Source organism: Tachyglossus aculeatus, chromosome 9, assembly GCF_015852505.1.
Source record: "Tachyglossus aculeatus isolate mTacAcu1 chromosome 9, mTacAcu1.pri, whole genome shotgun sequence".
NCBI classification, from domain to species: domain Eukaryota; kingdom Metazoa; phylum Chordata; class Mammalia; order Monotremata; family Tachyglossidae; genus Tachyglossus; species Tachyglossus aculeatus.
In genome coordinates this window covers 23,110,362-23,127,408 of record NC_052074.1, presented here as the reverse complement: position 1 = coordinate 23,127,408, position 17,047 = coordinate 23,110,362, and the positions used below count along the sequence as shown (strand labels likewise).

The window sequence follows — 17,047 nt, the reverse complement described above, 5'->3', positions numbered from 1 at the left end:
GGAGAAGTTAAGTGACTTGCCCAAGGTCACACAGCAGACACGTGGCGGAGCCGGAATTCGAACCCATGACCTCTGACTCCAAAGCCCGGGGTCTTTCCACTGAGCCACGCTGCTTCTCTACAGCAGACACCCAATAAAACAAAAAGGCAGTAACCAACGGCAGGCAAGGGGCCCACTCAGGGTCCAATTCAGCTCTAGCAAGCATTGGCCAAAGCCTGGGAGCCATGCTCTCACCCTGCCCGCCCCCCTGACCCCATATAATCATTCTGAAGGGCACAAGTGTGATTCAAATTTTTTAAATTTTTTACAAAATGAATCTTTCCAAGGCCATGGAGGCTTGCGGACAGCAATTCCCCTCCCCGACACTTCCCCCGCCCCCGACAGCCACAAAGGGGATAGAACTGGCCTGGGCAGGACCACGTGCCAGGGCACAGTCCAGTTTCAGTGCAACCACCGGTTACGCTTCTCATCGGAAGAGTGGCAGCCTCGTGCTCCCCGGCCGGCTCTTGATCCTGCCACTGAGGGAAAAGCACCGAGGGCAGGGACTGTCCTGAGGAGCCGAAATGGCAAGAGAGAGAAGTGGAGAGCTTCCCGAGTCTTGACCACAGTAGGGTGTGAAAGCCATTCCACGGACAGGAACGAGGGCGCCTTCTTCCTTCCTTCCTAGACGTCCTTCCTAGACGACAACGGCCTCCATCAAACTGAACTCCGAGTAAACAGGACACACGGTGAATGAGGGTGGTGCCCGCTTTTAGTGGCATTGCTCACCCCCGCAAGGTCCTGCCCTTTCTCAGCCTAGAGAGTGGAGTGGTTCTGAGCATTTTTCTCCAGGTGGGCAGCATAAACCCAGGCCCCTGGCATCTGGGAGTAAACTGCTCAAAAGTCAAACAACTACAAGGCGAAGCATTCCTTAGATCACTTTGTCAACTATGTCAAACATTAGAGGCCAATTGACCCAATCAAACACTGAGAAAAAACAAAAAGTGGATTTTGTGCAAGGAAATCAAACGCATAGTGGATTCAGTTGATTCTCAGTGTGCTGATGATTTAACATTTGATTAGATGGGTTGATTCAGTCTTTAGTTTGATGGTTTTTGGATTGGTTATCGTGTCCTGGAGCCCACCAGGACCAGGGCTAAGAAGGACTGGCTGCCCATCTGGCCATGGGCATGGCAGAAACCCACAGTTCCCCTGCTGGCACTATGCAGTGGGCCGAGCCAAGTTTTCTCTTCCAGGTGTCTGTGGATCCTCAGAAAGCAGAAGGAAGGAAGGAAGGAAGGGTGGTAGAGAGAAGAGGGAGCCACAGGCCTCTGCTGAGGCCTGACGCACTCGGCCTTTAACACGTTACCCAAGTCAAGGAGACTGGTGATTTGTGTCCCAGGAGAAGGGGATGGGTGACACCAGCTGAGAGGGCAGGGTGGTGGTGGCTCTCCGCAATTAAGGTCCAGGCAGAGATGAGGAATGGGCAGGACCAGTGAAAGAAGACAGCTATGGTGGGGGGCCATCTCCAAGGGGAAAGCAACCTGTGACCCAGCAGGCTGCCGGGATCAGGGATTCGGGTCCTCTTCATCTTTAGAGAGGAGGTGTGGTGGAGGAGACACTCTGGAGTGAGGGATTCAGTTCACGGCCGAGTCCTACGGGTTGGCGGACAACTCAGTTGGTGTCATTAATGGGGGCACGGTTGCCGGAGAGCAGGCTCTGCCGCTCGCTCTCCCCCAATCTCAGTTGGCCCCGGGCCAGCCGGGCCAGCACGGGCCTGTGCAGCCCGTTGTAGAGGGCGGTGCCTGCCAAGAGCACGAGGAATCCCAGCACCTGCAGCCCGTGGAAGGTCTCCCAGCCCAGGGCCAGGCTCAGAGCCCAGATGACTACCGTGCGCAGACTGTCCAGGACCATGCGGGTGGTAGCGCTCAGCTCCTTGGTGACGCTGATGCCGGCAAAGTTGAAGAACGCGATGCTGCTGATGTTGCCCAACAGGGCCAGGGTGATGAGCGGCTGCCAGCCCACCTGGCAGAAGGCATCCAGGGCATCTTCTAGCACGCCTCGGGGGTTCCCGCTGAAAGCCCCCGCGGGGATGTAGTACATTGGCACCAGGAGCAGAGAGAGGATCACAAAGCCAAAGAATCCTGTTGGGGGCACATTTGGCAGGGATCAGTTGGGCCAGCCCCACCCTTGAAGAACCCCCTAGAAATGCTGAGCTGCTGCCACTTTATTCTGCCAAGAGCGAATAAACCCAGAGGAAGCTCAGGTTTTTGACCCGCCTTGGCTTGGTGAAGGACGGGAGAGCGTGTTCTTGGGGCTCCTTCCCTACGTAACAGACCCTCTTACTCTTTATCCCTTATGCACCCTCCATTCCTCAGGGCTTCTCACAGCAAGCACCACTATGCCCTCCTTCCCACTTGCCCTTTCTTACTTTCCTCTCATCTTCTAGCCTTCACCCCCACCTGCCATCAAAACACGCCTGTCCCTCACACCCCCTTTTAATTCAATCCCTGTTCCCCCAACTCCACACATACACCAAGGGCAGCAACTGCACCCCGACCACTGAGGCAGGAAGCTCTGGGGATGAAGGGGAGAGATGCTCCCCATGATGCCACCCACCCACCATCCTAGCTCCCAGCCCAGCGCTCCCTTCCCACCTCAAGCGTGAAGACAGGGGAAGGAGGAAGAGGAAAATCAGTCTCTTAGACTTAGGACATCAGGAAAATTGTCACAGGTTGGATCAAAGAAGGCCCAGCCTGGTGCAAGAAAGACTGTGCAACAAAGACCACAATAAAGTATTGATTTTGACGAATTCACTCTTATTCTCTCCCCTTTCTGGACAAGCCCCACTGCAAGTGACAGTCGGAATGAGTGACCATGTATTTGTTTCCCAGCACTCAGTGCCATGCCCTGAACATCGTACAATATCATCACCTGCAGCACCACAACCATCACACACCCACAGTGGCTTGACACTTCCCTCCCCTCTACATGTACCTTCTGTGCCCACAGCCCTCAGCGGGTGTACATCGTGCTTGTAGACAAACTTCTCTTCCAGCACCATCTGGATGGAGACGATCACCTGGGCCATGATGATCAGAAGGTCCCCTGAGCGGGAGAAGACCAGAGGAGAGTCAGAGGTTGTGGTGGAGGGTAGGGCCGCGGGTGGGATAGTGGTTGGGAGTAGTGAGGGGATGGGAGAAGGAAAGCAACTCCCAACCGGGTCAGTGGACCAAGTTGAAAGTTGGGGTTTGGAGGGTAGGCCAGCAAGAGGCCTTCCTCATCTGGTGAGAATTTGAGTTTACCATAAGAATTGGAAGAAATTTCAGGTCTCAACAGGAAAGAGCCCACCCCGCACCCTCCACTCCCCTGCTGCTAATCTCCTCACCGTACCTCGTTCTCGCCTGTCCCGCCATCGACCCCCGGCCCACGTCATCCCCGGGGCCTGGAATGCCCTCCCTCTGCTCATCCGCCAAGCTAGCTCTCTTGCTCCCTTCAAGGCCCTACTGAGAGCTCACCTCCTCCAGGAGGCCTTCCCAGACTGAGCCCCTTCCTTCCTCTCCCCCTCATCCCCCTCTCCATCCCCCCATCTTACCTCCTTCCCTTCCCCACAGCACCTGTATATATGTATATATGTTTGTACATACTTATTACTCTATTTATTTATCTATTTATTTTACTTGTACATATCTATTCTACTTATTTTATTTTGTTAGTATGTTTGGTTTTGTTCTCTGTCTCCCCCTTTTAGACTGTGAACCCACTGTTGGGTAGGGACTGTCTCTAGATGTTGCCAAATTGTACTTCCCAAGCGCTTAGTACAGTGCTCTGCACACAGTAAGCGCTCAATAAATACGATTGATGATGATGATGATGAAAGAGGGAGCGATGGCAACTAGGATTCAGAGAAGGCAGGAGCGAAACTAAACATTCTTCTACCCCACCACCCTCCATCACCATTGGTTAACACGAGCCGACCAGTTATGGGAGGCCTGGGGCCATGTTGGGCTATCTGCTCTCCCTCCCGGCTCTTGGGCCCCCCTGAATCCACCCCAGCCAAAAGTCCCGCTCCTCCTTGGACCACAAATGCCCAGCCCCGTAATACTCACCCGTGATGACTTCACTGAGTTTGTGCTGGTCATCGTGTTTGCTGAGCAGGTCCGCCATGCCCACCACCACCAGCCCCGCGATGGTGGTGAAGATGCCCAGCCACTGGCTCAGCACTAGCTTCCGCCCCAGGAAGGCCACGGACAGCAGCCCCGTGAAGATGATCACGGCTCCCCGCAACATCTGGAAGCTGGAGGCACTCGTCATGTTCAGGGCTGCGGAGGGAAGGAGCGGGGAGGATTGCGGAGAGCTGCGCGGGGGGCGCGGTGTGGGGGAGCCCCCTCCCTTCCTAAGGCCCGTCACTCACCCACATACATGATGCTGGTTCCTGTCATGTCACAGAGGGCCGGCGGCAAGAAGAGCAGGGCGTTGAAGGGCTGGGGGGGCTCTGTCCCGGGGTCCACCCGCTGCCGAGCCCGGAGCTGCAGGAGGTAGAAGGCCACCAGGCAGGAGAACTCCCCCAGGAACATGCCTACCGCCTGCAGAGTGGAGAGTCGTACTCAGCTCCGGTGTGGACAGAGGGTCAATCAATCAATCAATTGTATTTACTGAGCGCTTACTATGTGCAGAGCACTGTACTAAGCGCTTGGGAAGTACAAACTGGCAACACATAGAGACAGTCCCTACCCAACAGTGGGCTCACAGTCCTGGCCAGGCTGGAGCTACTGCGGGCATGGCACGCCCTGGAGGGTTAGGGCCGAGACGTTCAATCCCGCCTCGGTCCCGATGAGCACTGGAACCCTTGTCCTCAGGCTCAGTGCCCACTAGAGAGCCCAGGCCCCCCTCCCTGGGCCCGGCAGCCTGGAGGCACGAGAAAGCCCTGCCATTCTCCCAGCTGCTGTGGCTCGCTTCCTCCCACCCCCCAAACATAGGTCACAGACAGAGCTCCCAATGCTGGTGATGCCAGAATCAATCATATTTATTGAGCATTTGCTGTGTGCAGAGCACCGGACTAAGCACTTGGGAGAGTACAATACAACAGAGTTGGTAGACACATTCCATGTTACAGTCTGGAGGGAGAAAAGTACATTAATATCAATACATTACATTAATGTGCGTAAGTGCTGAGGGTGGGGTGAATAGCAAGTGCTTAAAACATACAGCAGCGTGGCTCAGTGGAAAGAGCCCGGGCTTTGGAGTCAGAGGTCATGGGTTCAAAGCAGCGTGGCTCAGTGGAAAGAGCACGGGCTTTGGAGTTGGAGGTCATGGGTTCAAATTCCGGCTCCGCCAACTGTCAGCTGTGTGCCTTTGGGCAAGTCACTTAACTTCTCTGGGCCTCAGTTCCCTCATCTGTAAAATGGGGATGAAGACTGTGAGCCTCCCATGGGACAACCTGATCACCTGGTATCCTCCCCAGCGCTTAGAACAGTGCTTTGCACAAAGTATGCGCTTAATAAATGCCATTATTATTATTATTATTATCCCGGCTCTGCCAATTGTCAGCTGTGTGACTTCGGGCAAGTCACTTCACTTCTCTGGGCATCAGTGACCTCATCTCTAAAACGGGGATGAAGACTGTGAGCCCCCTGTGGGACAACCTGTTCACCTTGTAACCTCCCCAGCGCTTAGAACAGTGCTTTGCACATAGTAAGCACTTAATAAACACCATCATCATCATTATTATTATTATTATTACAGAGTCAAGCGCATAGGCAATGCAAAAGATTGAGGGAGTAGGGGAAAAGAGGGCTTAGCTGGGGAAAGTGTCTAGGAGGAGCTGTGGTTTTAATAGCAGCTGTGACTCATGCCCTGATCACTTGGCAGCCTGTGAGTGATGGCTCAAAACTGGGAGGAGGTGTGAGTGGAGGGATGGGAGGGATGCTTTCCAAGAAGCAGCCTGGTCTAGTGGAGGCAGCACAGGTCTGGGGGTCAGAAGGACCTGGGTTCCCTTGCCCACTTATCTGCTGTGTGACTTTGGGCAAGTCACTTTACTTCCCCGGGCCTCAGTAACCTCAACTGTAAAATGGGGATTAAGACTGTGAGCCCCAGGTGGGACATGGACTGTGTCCAACCCAATTAGCTTGCATCTACCCCAGAGCTTAGTACAATGCCTGGCCCAAAATGATTCACAGATACCATTAAAAGAAAAAAGGGGGGGGGGTACCTGAAGAAAAGGATGCTGGAATTTGTGCTCCTTGCTCCCTCCGCAGCCCTTGGCCACAAAGTTGTCAGCCCATCTGAAGCAGAGTTGTGTCACGGTTAGGTAGAGTGGAACACGAGCTTCCCTCGTGCAGGAGATCCTGGTGCTCCTAGGACAATCTCTAAGCCCAGACCGGCACCTCCCTCACCCCACCAGGGTTTGATGCTCCCAGATACTTGGGCAATGGGATGGGAATAACTCAGCGGTCTCCTGCTCTGGGTTCCGACTCATCTGACTCGATGATTCCCAAGCTGCAGTTGCCACTTGCTCTGCCATCCCGGCCTGGCTTCCTCTTCAGGCGAGACAGCCAGGTTGCCCTGGGTTCCTCGAGTCCTCCCGCTCAGTGGCCCACTGGCTCCATCCCACCTGACTCCCCCTTCTCTCAGCTCCTCTTCCCATCGGAGGGGAGTTACAGGTCTGGCCTCCACCCCTCACACCCTGAAGTTGGGACTCCCTGAGAGGGAGTTTGTGGCGGGGAGGTGTCTCACCTGGTTCCTCACTTAAGGCCCTGGGTTGGCTCCGGCCCAGCTGCTATCCCTGTTGCCCCGCGTGCCTCAGGTGAGCTATGAATCCTGTCCCTTTAACTCCATCTCGCACGATGCCAGGGCCACTGCTACGCTAGGAAGTGAGAAGGCTTCCTAACCAGGCTCTCAGGGCCGAGGTCTTTGGCCCAAAAGCCCGGAGGGGCAGAAGTCAGGCCCGCAATGCCACAACTGGAGGAGAGGCAAGACTCCTAGGGCATCCATGACCTCCCATCCACCAACTCGGGGGGTCTCTTTACTCTGTGCCTCTATTTCCTTATCTGTAAAATAGGGATTCAATACCTGTTAATATTAGTAATAGTTAAGGTACTTGTTAAATTCTTGCAGGCCCTACAGAATCTGCCCAGTGGCAACAGCTTGGGGCGGGGGGGAATCCCACAGTTTTCCTCGCTCCTGTTGGGGGGCCTCCCCCAGCGGCCCTGTCCCCGCACAAAGTCATTTCCTATTCAATCATTCAATCGTATTTATTGAGCACTTACTGTGTGCAGAATACTATACTGAGAACTTGGAAAGTACAATTCGGCAGCAAATAAAGACAATCCCTACCCAACAAGGGGCTCATAGTCTAGAAGGGGGAGACAGATAACAGAACAAAACAAAAAAAACAAGTAGACAGGCATCAATATAAATAGAATGCTGTAACCTTTCCCCATTACCTCTGCTAACAAGAAAGATAACGAGGCTCAACCTTATGTGCCTCTGGTCCCCCAGGTCCGCCTAAAGAGTGATGGAGGTGAGGGGGCAAGAAGGTGAGGAAGGTGTGAGCGGGGAACAGGGTGGTTGGCAGAGAGGCAGAATGTGCACACTTCTTGGCCCATAAATATTTCCTTTATATATTTAATAGTGGCTAGTTTATTGGACATCTTCAATAGCACTATCCACTCCAGGACACAGCGTCTTAGACTGTAAACTCCTGAAGGGCAGGTGCTGGACCTGGATTACTTCCTCTTGTGCAGCTATCCATGTGTTTGTGATGTAAATTAAACTGTGAGCCCACTGTGGGCTCACAGTCTAGAAGGGGGAGACAGAGAACAAAACCACTCTATTTATTTATTTATTTTACTTGTACATATCTACTCTATTTTATTTTGTTAATATGTTTGGTTTTGTTCTCTGTCTCCCCCTTTTAGACTGTGAGCCCACTACTGGGTAGGGACTGTCTCTATATGTTGCCAACTTGTACTTCCCAAGTGCTTAGTCCAGTGCTCTGCACACAGTAAGCGCTCAATAAATACGACTGATTGATTGATTAAATACAATCCACTATATAACACCTCTCCCCCTTCCTCTCCTCTCCCCCTCGTCCCCCTCTCCATCCCCCCATCTTACCTCCTTCCCTTCCCCACAGCACCTGTATATATGTATATATGCTTGTACATATTTTTTACTCTATTTATTTATTTTATTTGTACATATCTATTCTATTTATTTTATTTTGTTAATATGTTTGGTTTTGTTCTCTGTCTCCCCCTTTTAGACTGTGAGCCCACTGTTGGGTAGGGACTGTCTCTATATGTTGCCAATTTGTACTTCCCAAGCGCTTAGTACAGTGCTCTGCACATAGTAAGCGCTCAATAAATACGATTGATGATGATAACACATGGAGAGCTGTCCTTCGTTTCACCTTTGTCCTTCGTTGATGGTGATGCAGACGCTCACCCTGGATCTTCATGTACCGAGTGGAAAGAGCATAGGCCTACGAGTCAGGGGACTTCAGTTCTAATTCCGGCTCTGCCACTTGCCTGTGGTGTTACCCTGAGCAAGCAGCACAGTACAGCGGATAGAGCACGGGCCTGGAAATCACAAGGTCATGGGTTCTAATCCCGGCTCTGCCACCTGTCTGCTGTGTGGCCTTCGGCAAGTTCTCCGTGCCTTAGTTACCTCATCTGTAAAATGGGGATGAAGACTGTGAGCCAGGCTGGGCCGGGACTGTGTCCAACCCGATTCGCTTGTATCCGCCACAGCACTTAGTACAGTACCTGGCACGTAATAAGCGCTTAACAAATACCACAATTACTATTATTAAACTCTCTATGCCTCTATTTCCTTATCTGTAAAATAGGGATTCAATACCTGTTAATATTAGTAATAATTAAGGTACTTGTTAAACTCTTACTATGTGCCAAGCACTGGGGCAGATCCAAGACCCAGTCCCTGTCCCACGTGGGATTAGGAGAAGCAACTTAGCCTAGTGGAAAGAGCACAGGTTTGGGAGTCAGAGGTCGTGGGTTCTAATCCCATCTCTGCCACTTATCAGCTGTGTGACTTGGGGCAAGTCACTTCACTTCTCTGTGCCTCAGCTACCTCATTTGCAAAGGGGCATGAAGCTGTGAGCCCCACGTGGGGCAACCTGATTAATAATAGTAATAATAATGGCATTTATTAAGCGCTTACTATGTGCAAAGCACTGTTCTAAGCGCTGGGGAGGTTACAAGGAGATCAGTTTGTCCCACGGGGGGCTCACAGTCTTAACTACCTTGCATCTACCTCAGTGCTTAGAACAGTGCTTGGCACAAAGTAAGAGATTAACAAACGCCATCATTATTATTATTACGTAGGAGAGAGAACAGTATTTAATCCCCATGTTATAGATGAGGAAACTGAGGCATAGAGTAGTAGTAACTTGCCCATGGTTGCACAGCAGACAAATAGCAGAGTCAGGTCCTCTGACTTCCAGGCTTGTATTCTTTCCACTAGGCCACCGGTTCTCCCTCCCGCTTAATCAATCAATCGTATTTAAACTGAAGAAGTAGCATGGCCTGGTGGAAACAGACTGGCCTGGGAGTTAGAGGACCTGGGTTCGAATCCTGGCTCTGCCAACTGTTAGCTGTGTGACCTTGAGAAGTCACTTAATTTGTTTTCCCTCCTGTTCTTCCTCCTACTCTTAGTCTGTGAGCTCCATGCAGAACAGGGACTGTGTCAGTGATGATGATGATGGCATTTATTAAGCGCTTACTACGTGCAGAGCACTGTTCTAAGCGCTGGGGAGGTTACAAGGTGATCAGGTTGTCCCAAAGGGGGCTCATAGTCTTCATCCTCATTTTACAGATGAGGTAACTGAGGCACAAAGAAGTTAAGTGACTTGCCCAAAGTCACACAGCTGACAACTGGCAGAGCCGGGATCTGAACCCATGACCTCTGACTCCAAAGACCGGGCTCTTTCCACCGAGCCACACTGCCTCTGCTGGCTTGACCTTAGTGCTTTGCACATAGTAAGCGCTTAACAATTGCCGCCATCATCATCATCATTATTATTATTATTACCCCAGCGCCTAGAACTGCGTTTGATACACAGTGAGCCCTTAACAAATACCATTAAAAAGGAACAAACAAAAAAAACCGTGAGTCCGTGGAGAGCAGGGACCACGTCCAACGTGATTATCTTGTATCTTCCCCAAAGCTTAGTGCTTGACACATAGAAAGTGCTTATAAAACACCACAATTATTATTATAAAGGCAGAAAAACCCTGTCCTGTGGTGGCTCCACCCAGTTTAAAATCCCTCTGGGTTGTGGGTCTTCGGAAACAGGGCTTTCTACAAAAACAGAAAGAAAAGGGAAGCATGGCCCTGATGATGCCCGAGGGGTGGAGGGGTAGCTGTGGCCTGAGATGGCCAGAAGACTTGGGAAGAGAAGCTTGGTGGATTGAGCTGATCCTGTTCAGACATCCCAGCCCTGGAAAAGAGGCTGAGGTCTGTTCACCCCCAACCTCGGAGGAGACGGGAAGCAGGGGATGATCATGGGCTTAAGGACAGGAGTGAAGACAGGGGTCTGAGCAGGAGCCTACGCGAGGGAAGGTGAGGGGAGTTGTCTTGGCCTGGATGACTAGATCAATCAATCAATCGTATTTATTGAGCGCTTACTGTGTGCAGAGCATTGTACTAAGTGCTTGGGAAGTCGGTCCCTACCCAACAGCAGGCTCACAGTCTAGAAGGGGGAGACAGAGAACAAAACATATTAACAAAATAAAATAAATAGAATAGATATGTACAAGTAAAATAAATAGAGTAACAAATACGTACAAACATATATACATACATACACGTGCTGTGGGGAAGGGAAGGAGATGAGGCGGGGGGTGAAGAGGGGGAGGAGGAGGAGAGAAAGGAGGGGGCTCAGTCTGGGAAGGCCTCCTGCCCCACTGTTGGGTAGGGACTGCCTCTATATGTTGCCAACCTGGACTTCCCAAGCGCTTAGTACGGTGCTCTGCACACAGTAAGCGCTCAATAAATACGATTGATTGATTCCCAGTATAAGATCAGAGTTTGGTTGAGTTCCCCCTAGGTTCAAGCCCCCGCCTGACCTTGGTCCTGGCACTAAAACATCATCCCAGGACGTCTGCTCCCACTCTACCCAGAAACCTGAGTCTCTGGCTAAACCGGGAAGGGGGAAATGAATTTTCTATGCAGCCAACCACAAATCTGGCCTGGAAGAGCCTTCCTGAGTCAAGCCAGGCTCCTCCCCGGGCTTACTGAAAAAATGAAAGCCTGGCCAGTTGAGGCTGCCTCTCCAGTCCTGTTGCCTTTTCAGTCTTGAAGAACCCCCTGGGAGGGTGGTGAGGTGATTGGCAGGGGTCTGTTTGTGTCCAGGAACTGTGCCAACGAGGAAGGTCCAGCTCAGCTGATGGCACTGTAGCTCCAGACTGGGGGTCGGGGGGGAGCAGGGTGATGGTCCCCCCAATTAATGCTGCTGAATTGGCAATAATTAGTTTGAGCCCAGCAGGTCCCTCTGCAAGGGCTGGGGATCCTGGGGACCCCAGCTGCAGGTTGTGCCTGCTGGGCAGTGCCGTCCCCCCGGCTCTGGGCTGCACCAGACACTTCATCCTTAAAACAACCAGTCATTCTGGCTGCCTCCCCCGGAAGGCCTGCCCGGGCCTGCCAGATGCGCTGGCTGCTTTCCCGGGTCCGAGAAATGGAATCCCTTTGTATCAGCAACAAAGGTGCTGGGGTTGTTGTCCCCAGGGACTGGGTGTCAGTTCACAACTGTCCCTCATCCTTACAGGTTCCCCGCGGGGGGCTGGGACCGGCGGCAGCAGCTGCAGCAATCTCCGCTCCCCAGCCGGAGATGACCGGCCCCCTTCCCTCCCAATTCCAAACCCTCCTGGAGTCCTCAACATGGAGCCAGGAGACAAAGAACAGACTCCCTGAAGGAACCAGCTCCACTCTGCTGGGCTTTTCTGAACCCCTTCTCCGGGGGCAGGGAGAGGGAAGCAAGCGGGCCTCTTGGATTCCCCACTCCCCAATGGGCACAGCCGGCCCTAGGTGGTGGGCCTCTTTCCACCGGCATCGGATCCCCCCAACTTCTGGGACAGAGATGTGGGTAATCAATCAATCAATCGTATTTATTGAGCGCTTACTATGTGCAGAGCACTGTACTAAGCGCTTGGGAAGTACAAATTGGCAACACATAGAGACAGTCCCTACCCAACAGTGGGCTCACAGTCTAAATGGGGGAGACAGAGAACAGAACCAAACATACCAACAAAATAAAATAAATAGGATAGAAATGTACAAGTAAAATAAATAAATAAATAAATAGAGTAATAAATAGGTACAACCATATATACATGTATACAGGTGCTGTGGGGAAGGGAAGGAGGTAAGATGGGGGGATGGAGAGGGGGAGAGGAAGGAAGGGGCTCAGTCTGGGAAGGCCTCCTGGAGGAGGTGAGCTCTCAGCAGGGCCTTGCTCTCAGCAAGGTAAGGCTGGAGGCAGAGGAGCAGGAGTCAAGAATGAGGAAGCCGGGAACTGCCTGCGCTCAGAAACTTCCTCTGGTGATCCTGGAGCTCTCAGATTCAGCTTCCCCTCTCGGTCTCCCTTCCTCTCCCCCAGCCCCAGACGTCATCCTCAGCACTTTCAGAGGAGGACAAGGAGAGGAGGGAGTTGGGAGGGGGAAGGTGGTCGGTTTAGTCAGTACACGGCACTGAACCACGCTCCTGGAATCAATCAATCAATCAATCAATCGTATTTATTGAGCGCTTACTATGTGCAGAGCACTGGACTAAGCGCTTGGGAAGTACAAATTGGCAACACACAGAGACAGTCCCTACCCAACAGTGGGCTCACAGTCTAAAAGGGGGAGATAGAGAACAAAACCAAACATACCAACAAAATAAATAGGATAGAAATGTACAAGTAAAATAAATAAATAGAGTAATAAATATGTACAACCATATATACAGGTGCTGTGGGGAAGGGAAGGAGGCAAGATGGGGGCATGGAGAGGGGGACGAGGGGGAGAGGAAGGAAGGGGCTCAGTCTGGGAAGGCCTCCTGGAGGAGGTGAGCTCTCAGAAGGGCCTTGAAGGGAGAAAGAGAGCTAGCTTGGCGGAGGGGAACTTTTCTTCTCCTCTCCCAACCCTAGCCCCCCGGAGAGTCAGCATCTTTCTCTTTCAGGAGCATCAGTGCCCTCCCTGGGGTCCTGCCAGGTCTGTGTAATGAATGCGGCAGTCAGCACGGCTGACGGGGCTGGACTCCTAAATCCCATCCAGTCTGGCTCAGAATCCAATCATCCCACCCCCATTCTCTGGGCAAGATGGGGAGGAAGCAGTAGCTTACGGTAAAGCCAACTTAACTGATGAGGTAGCCAGGCTCTGGGACCAGGTGAAGGCCTTCTGATGACCGGCCCTGTCATTACTGCTCAGTTCCTGCCTTTCTCCCCCTTCTAGACTGTGAGCCCACTGCTGGGTAGGGACTGTCTCTATATGTTGCCAACTTGGACTTCCCAAGCGCTTAGTACAGTGCTCTGCACACAGTCAGCGCCCAATAAATACGATGGATGATGATGATGGTGTCGGCTGAGCTAGCGGCAGGGGGAGACTGGGCAGGACACCAAGGGGCTGCCAACCTAGGCCTCCATTTTTGGAAGCTCAGTACATTGCTCTGCTCACAGTTAAGTGCTCAATAAATATGACGGAGTGAATTGAATGAAAGGGGGAGGACGAGGGGGGCAGGGGGGAAAAGAAGTCCAAAAGAACTGAGAAGCAGCGTGGCCTAGTTGTAAAGCACGGGAGCTTAGGATCTGGGTTCTATCATCATCATCATCAATCGTATTTATTGAGCGCTTACTGTGTGCAGAGCACTGTACTAAGCGCTTGGGAAGAACAAGTTGGGAACATATAGAGACAGTCCCTACCCAACAGTGGGCTCACAGTCTAAAAGGGGGAGACAGAGAACAAAACCAAACATACTAACAAAATAAAATAAATAGAATAGATAGGTACAAGTAAAATAGAGTAACAAATATGTACATATATACAGGATGCACAAGTAAAATAAATAAATAAATAGAGTAACAAATATGTACAAACATATATACAGGTATACATATATACAGGTATGGGTTCTAATGCCGGCTCTGCCACACATCCTCTTTGTGACCTTGAGCAAGTCCCTTCACTGAGCCTCAGTAAGCTCATCTGTAAAAGGGGATTAAGACTGTGAGCCCCACGTGGGACAGGGACTGCGTCCAACCTGATCAGGTTGTATCCACCCCAGCGCTTAGTACAGTGCCTGGCACGTAATAAGCGGTTAAAAGAGGGATTGGGTAGGTAGGAACAGTCAGAAGAACTCCCCCTTCTAGACTGTGAGCCCCTTGTTGGGTCGGGACCGTCTCTATTTGTTGCCGACTTGTACTTCCTAAGCGCTCAATAAATACGACTGAATGAATGAACTGAACTGCTGGGCCTCCTAGGAAAGGGCCCAGGGACCCTGCCGTCAGGGAATGGGGTGGTCTCGTGACCTGGGGTCTCTGGTCGGGATCGGGAAACCCTTCCAGGTTGGGAAAACCTTTGGGATTCACGCTCCTACCCTGTCTGGCTCGGTGGCAGCCAGAGCACTAGACTAAGCGCTTGGGAAGTCCAAGTCGGCAACGTATAGAGACGGTCCCTACCCAACAACGGGCTCACAGTCTGGAAGCAGTAGAGAAGCAGTGTGTCAAGATCAATCAGTAAGTAGCATTTATTCAGCATATACTTTGTACTTCCCAAGCGCTTAGTACAGTGCTCTGCACATAGTAAGCGCTCAATAAATACGATTGATGACGATGATGGAGATCACTGTACTAGACTGGGAGCCCGCTGTTGGGTAGCGACTGTCTCTATGTGTTGCCAACTTGTACTTCCCAAGCGCTTAGTCCAGTGCTCTGCGCCCAGTAAGCGCTCAATAAATACGATTGATTGCACATCATCACCATCATCGATCGTATTTATTGAGCGCTTACTGTGTGCAGAGCACTGGACTAAGCGCTTGGGAAGTACAAGTTGGCAACATATGCACGATTGCACATAGTAAGAGCTTAATAAATGCCATCACCATTATTATTATCAGGTTGGCGGCTGTGTGGAGGGAGGGCGTTGCAGGGCAGGGGGAGAGCGGCAGCCTGGCTCGGTGGAAAGATCCCGGGCTTTGGAGTCGGAGGCCGTGGGTTCAAATCCCGCCTCCGCCAACTGTCAGCTGGGTGCCTTTGGGCCAGTCACTTCATCATCATCAATCGTATTGATTGAGCGCTTACTGTGTGCAGAGCACTGCACTAAGCGCTTGGGGAGTACAAACTGGCAGCATCTAGAGACGGTCCCTACCCAACAGTGGGCTCACAGTCTAAAATTGGCAAATTGTTGCCAATTTGTACTTCCCAAGCGCTTAGTACAGTGCTCTGCACATAGTAAGCGCTCAATAAATACGATTGATGATGATGATGATGATGATGATAAAAGTCTCCACTTCTCTGTGCCTCAGTTCCCTCATCCATAAAATGGGGATGAAAACTGTGGGCCCCCCGTGGGACAGCCTGATTACCGTGTCACCTCCCCAGCGCTTAGAGCAGCGCTTTGCACATAGTGAGTGCTTAGCAAATGCCGTTATTATAAGCGCTTAGTACAGCGCTCTGCACACAGTAAGCGCTCAATAAATACGACTGATGATGAGGGGGGGGCCCCTTCCTTCCTCTCCCCCTCGTCCCCCTCTCCATCCCCCCCCATCTTACCTCCTTCCCTTCCCCACAGCACCTGTATATATGTATATATGTTTGTACATATTTATTACTCTATTTATTTTACTTGTACATATCTATTCTACTTATTTTATTTTGTTAGTATGTTTGGTTTTGTTCTCTGTCTCCCCCTTTTAGACTGTGAGCCCGCTGTTGGGCAGGGACTGTCTCTATGTGTTGCCAATTTGGACTTCCCAAGCGCTTAGTACAGTGCTCTGCACATAGTAAGCGCTCAATCAATACGATTGATTGATTGATTGTTTAGACTGTGAGCCCACTGTTGGGCAGGGGCTGTCTCTATGTGTTGCCAATTTGGACTTCCCAAGCGCTTAGTCCAGTGCTCTGCACATAGTAAGCGCTCAATCAATACGATTGATTGATTGATGATTGATTGATGAGGGGGAGGACGTGGGCCAGGCGACAACTCACTTGGCAGACAGCGTGTTGATGGAGCCAGTGATCAGCATCAGGGCGGCCAGGAACAACTGGTAATTGGTCCAAGCCATGGTTTGGCTGCGGAAGGGAAGGACCGGGATGCTGGGGGACGTTCGGCTCGGTTCGGCCCGGTTCGGCTGGGTTCGGGCGGGTTCGGCTGGGTTCGGCCGGGTTCGGCTCTTTCCGGCGTTGCTCGGCAGGCGCAGGCCGAAGGCACGAGCGCTTCCGCGGCAGCCGGTCACCTGACCCGAGTCCGCTGCCGCGAAGCCCCGCCCCTCGGGGGGCGCGTGACGCCGAAGCCCCGCCAATCGGAGAGCGCGTGACCTCCTAAGCCCCGCCCCTCGGAGAGCGCGTGACCTCCGAAGCCCCGCCCCTCGGAGAGCGCGTGCCGCCGAAGCCCCGCCCTCATCCCCCCGCCCCTCGGAGAGCGCGTGACCTCCGAAGCCCGCCCCTCGGAGAGCGCGCGCCGCCGAAGCCCCGCCCCTCGGACAGCGCGTGCCGCCGAAGCCCCGCCCTCATCCCCGCCCCTCGGGGAGCGCGCGACCTCCGAAGCCCCGCCCCTCGGAGAGCCCGTGCCGCCGAACCCCCTTCAATAGGAGAGCGCGCGACCTCCGAAGCCCCGCCCCTCGGAAAGCGCGCGCCGCCGAAGCCCCGCCAATCGGAGAGCGCGCGACCTCCGAAACCCAGCCCCTCGGAGAGCGCATGACTTCCGAAGCCTCGACCCTCGTAGAGCGCGTGGCCTCCGAAGCCACGCCCCGCCCCTCGGAGAGCAAGTGACCTCCGAAGCCACGCTCCTCCCCCCGCTCCTCGGAGATTGCGTGCCTCCGAAGCCCCGCCCCTCGGAGAGCTCGTGCCGCC

The 17,047-nt window shown here is 52.6% G+C and overlaps 1 protein-coding gene across 1 annotated transcript; it reads right to left on the bottom strand.

Annotated features, from left to right (window-relative positions):
- Positions 1-665: 665 nt before the first annotated feature.
- SLC35F6 (solute carrier family 35 member F6) lies at positions 666-16,436 on the bottom strand. The gene is made up of 6 exons (XM_038751749.1): positions 16,184-16,436; positions 6,191-6,263; positions 4,394-4,565; positions 4,089-4,301; positions 2,977-3,087; positions 666-2,123 (listed from the first exon to the last, which is right to left on the bottom strand). The coding sequence occupies exons 1-6, from the start codon at positions 16,258-16,260 to the stop codon at positions 1,654-1,656; spliced, it is 1,116 nt and encodes a 371-aa protein (XP_038607677.1). The 5' UTR covers positions 16,261-16,436; the 3' UTR covers positions 666-1,653.
- Between the last annotated feature and the right edge of the window lie 611 nt (positions 16,437-17,047).

Bases quoted from the DNA above. Each gene is read 5' to 3' on its own strand.
- SLC35F6 (XM_038751749.1), bottom strand. From the start codon at position 16,260: ATGGCTTGGACCAATTACCAGTTGTTCCTGGCCGCCCTGATGCTGATC. The intron at 6,264-16,183 runs GTGAGTTGTCGC...ACTCTGCTTCAG, and splicing joins ATCAACACGCTGTCTGCCAA to ATGGGCTGACAACTTTGTGG. The intron at 3,088-4,088 runs GTGAGTATTACG...TCTCCCGCTCAG, and splicing joins ACTCAGTGAAGTCATCACGG to GGGACCTTCTGATCATCATG.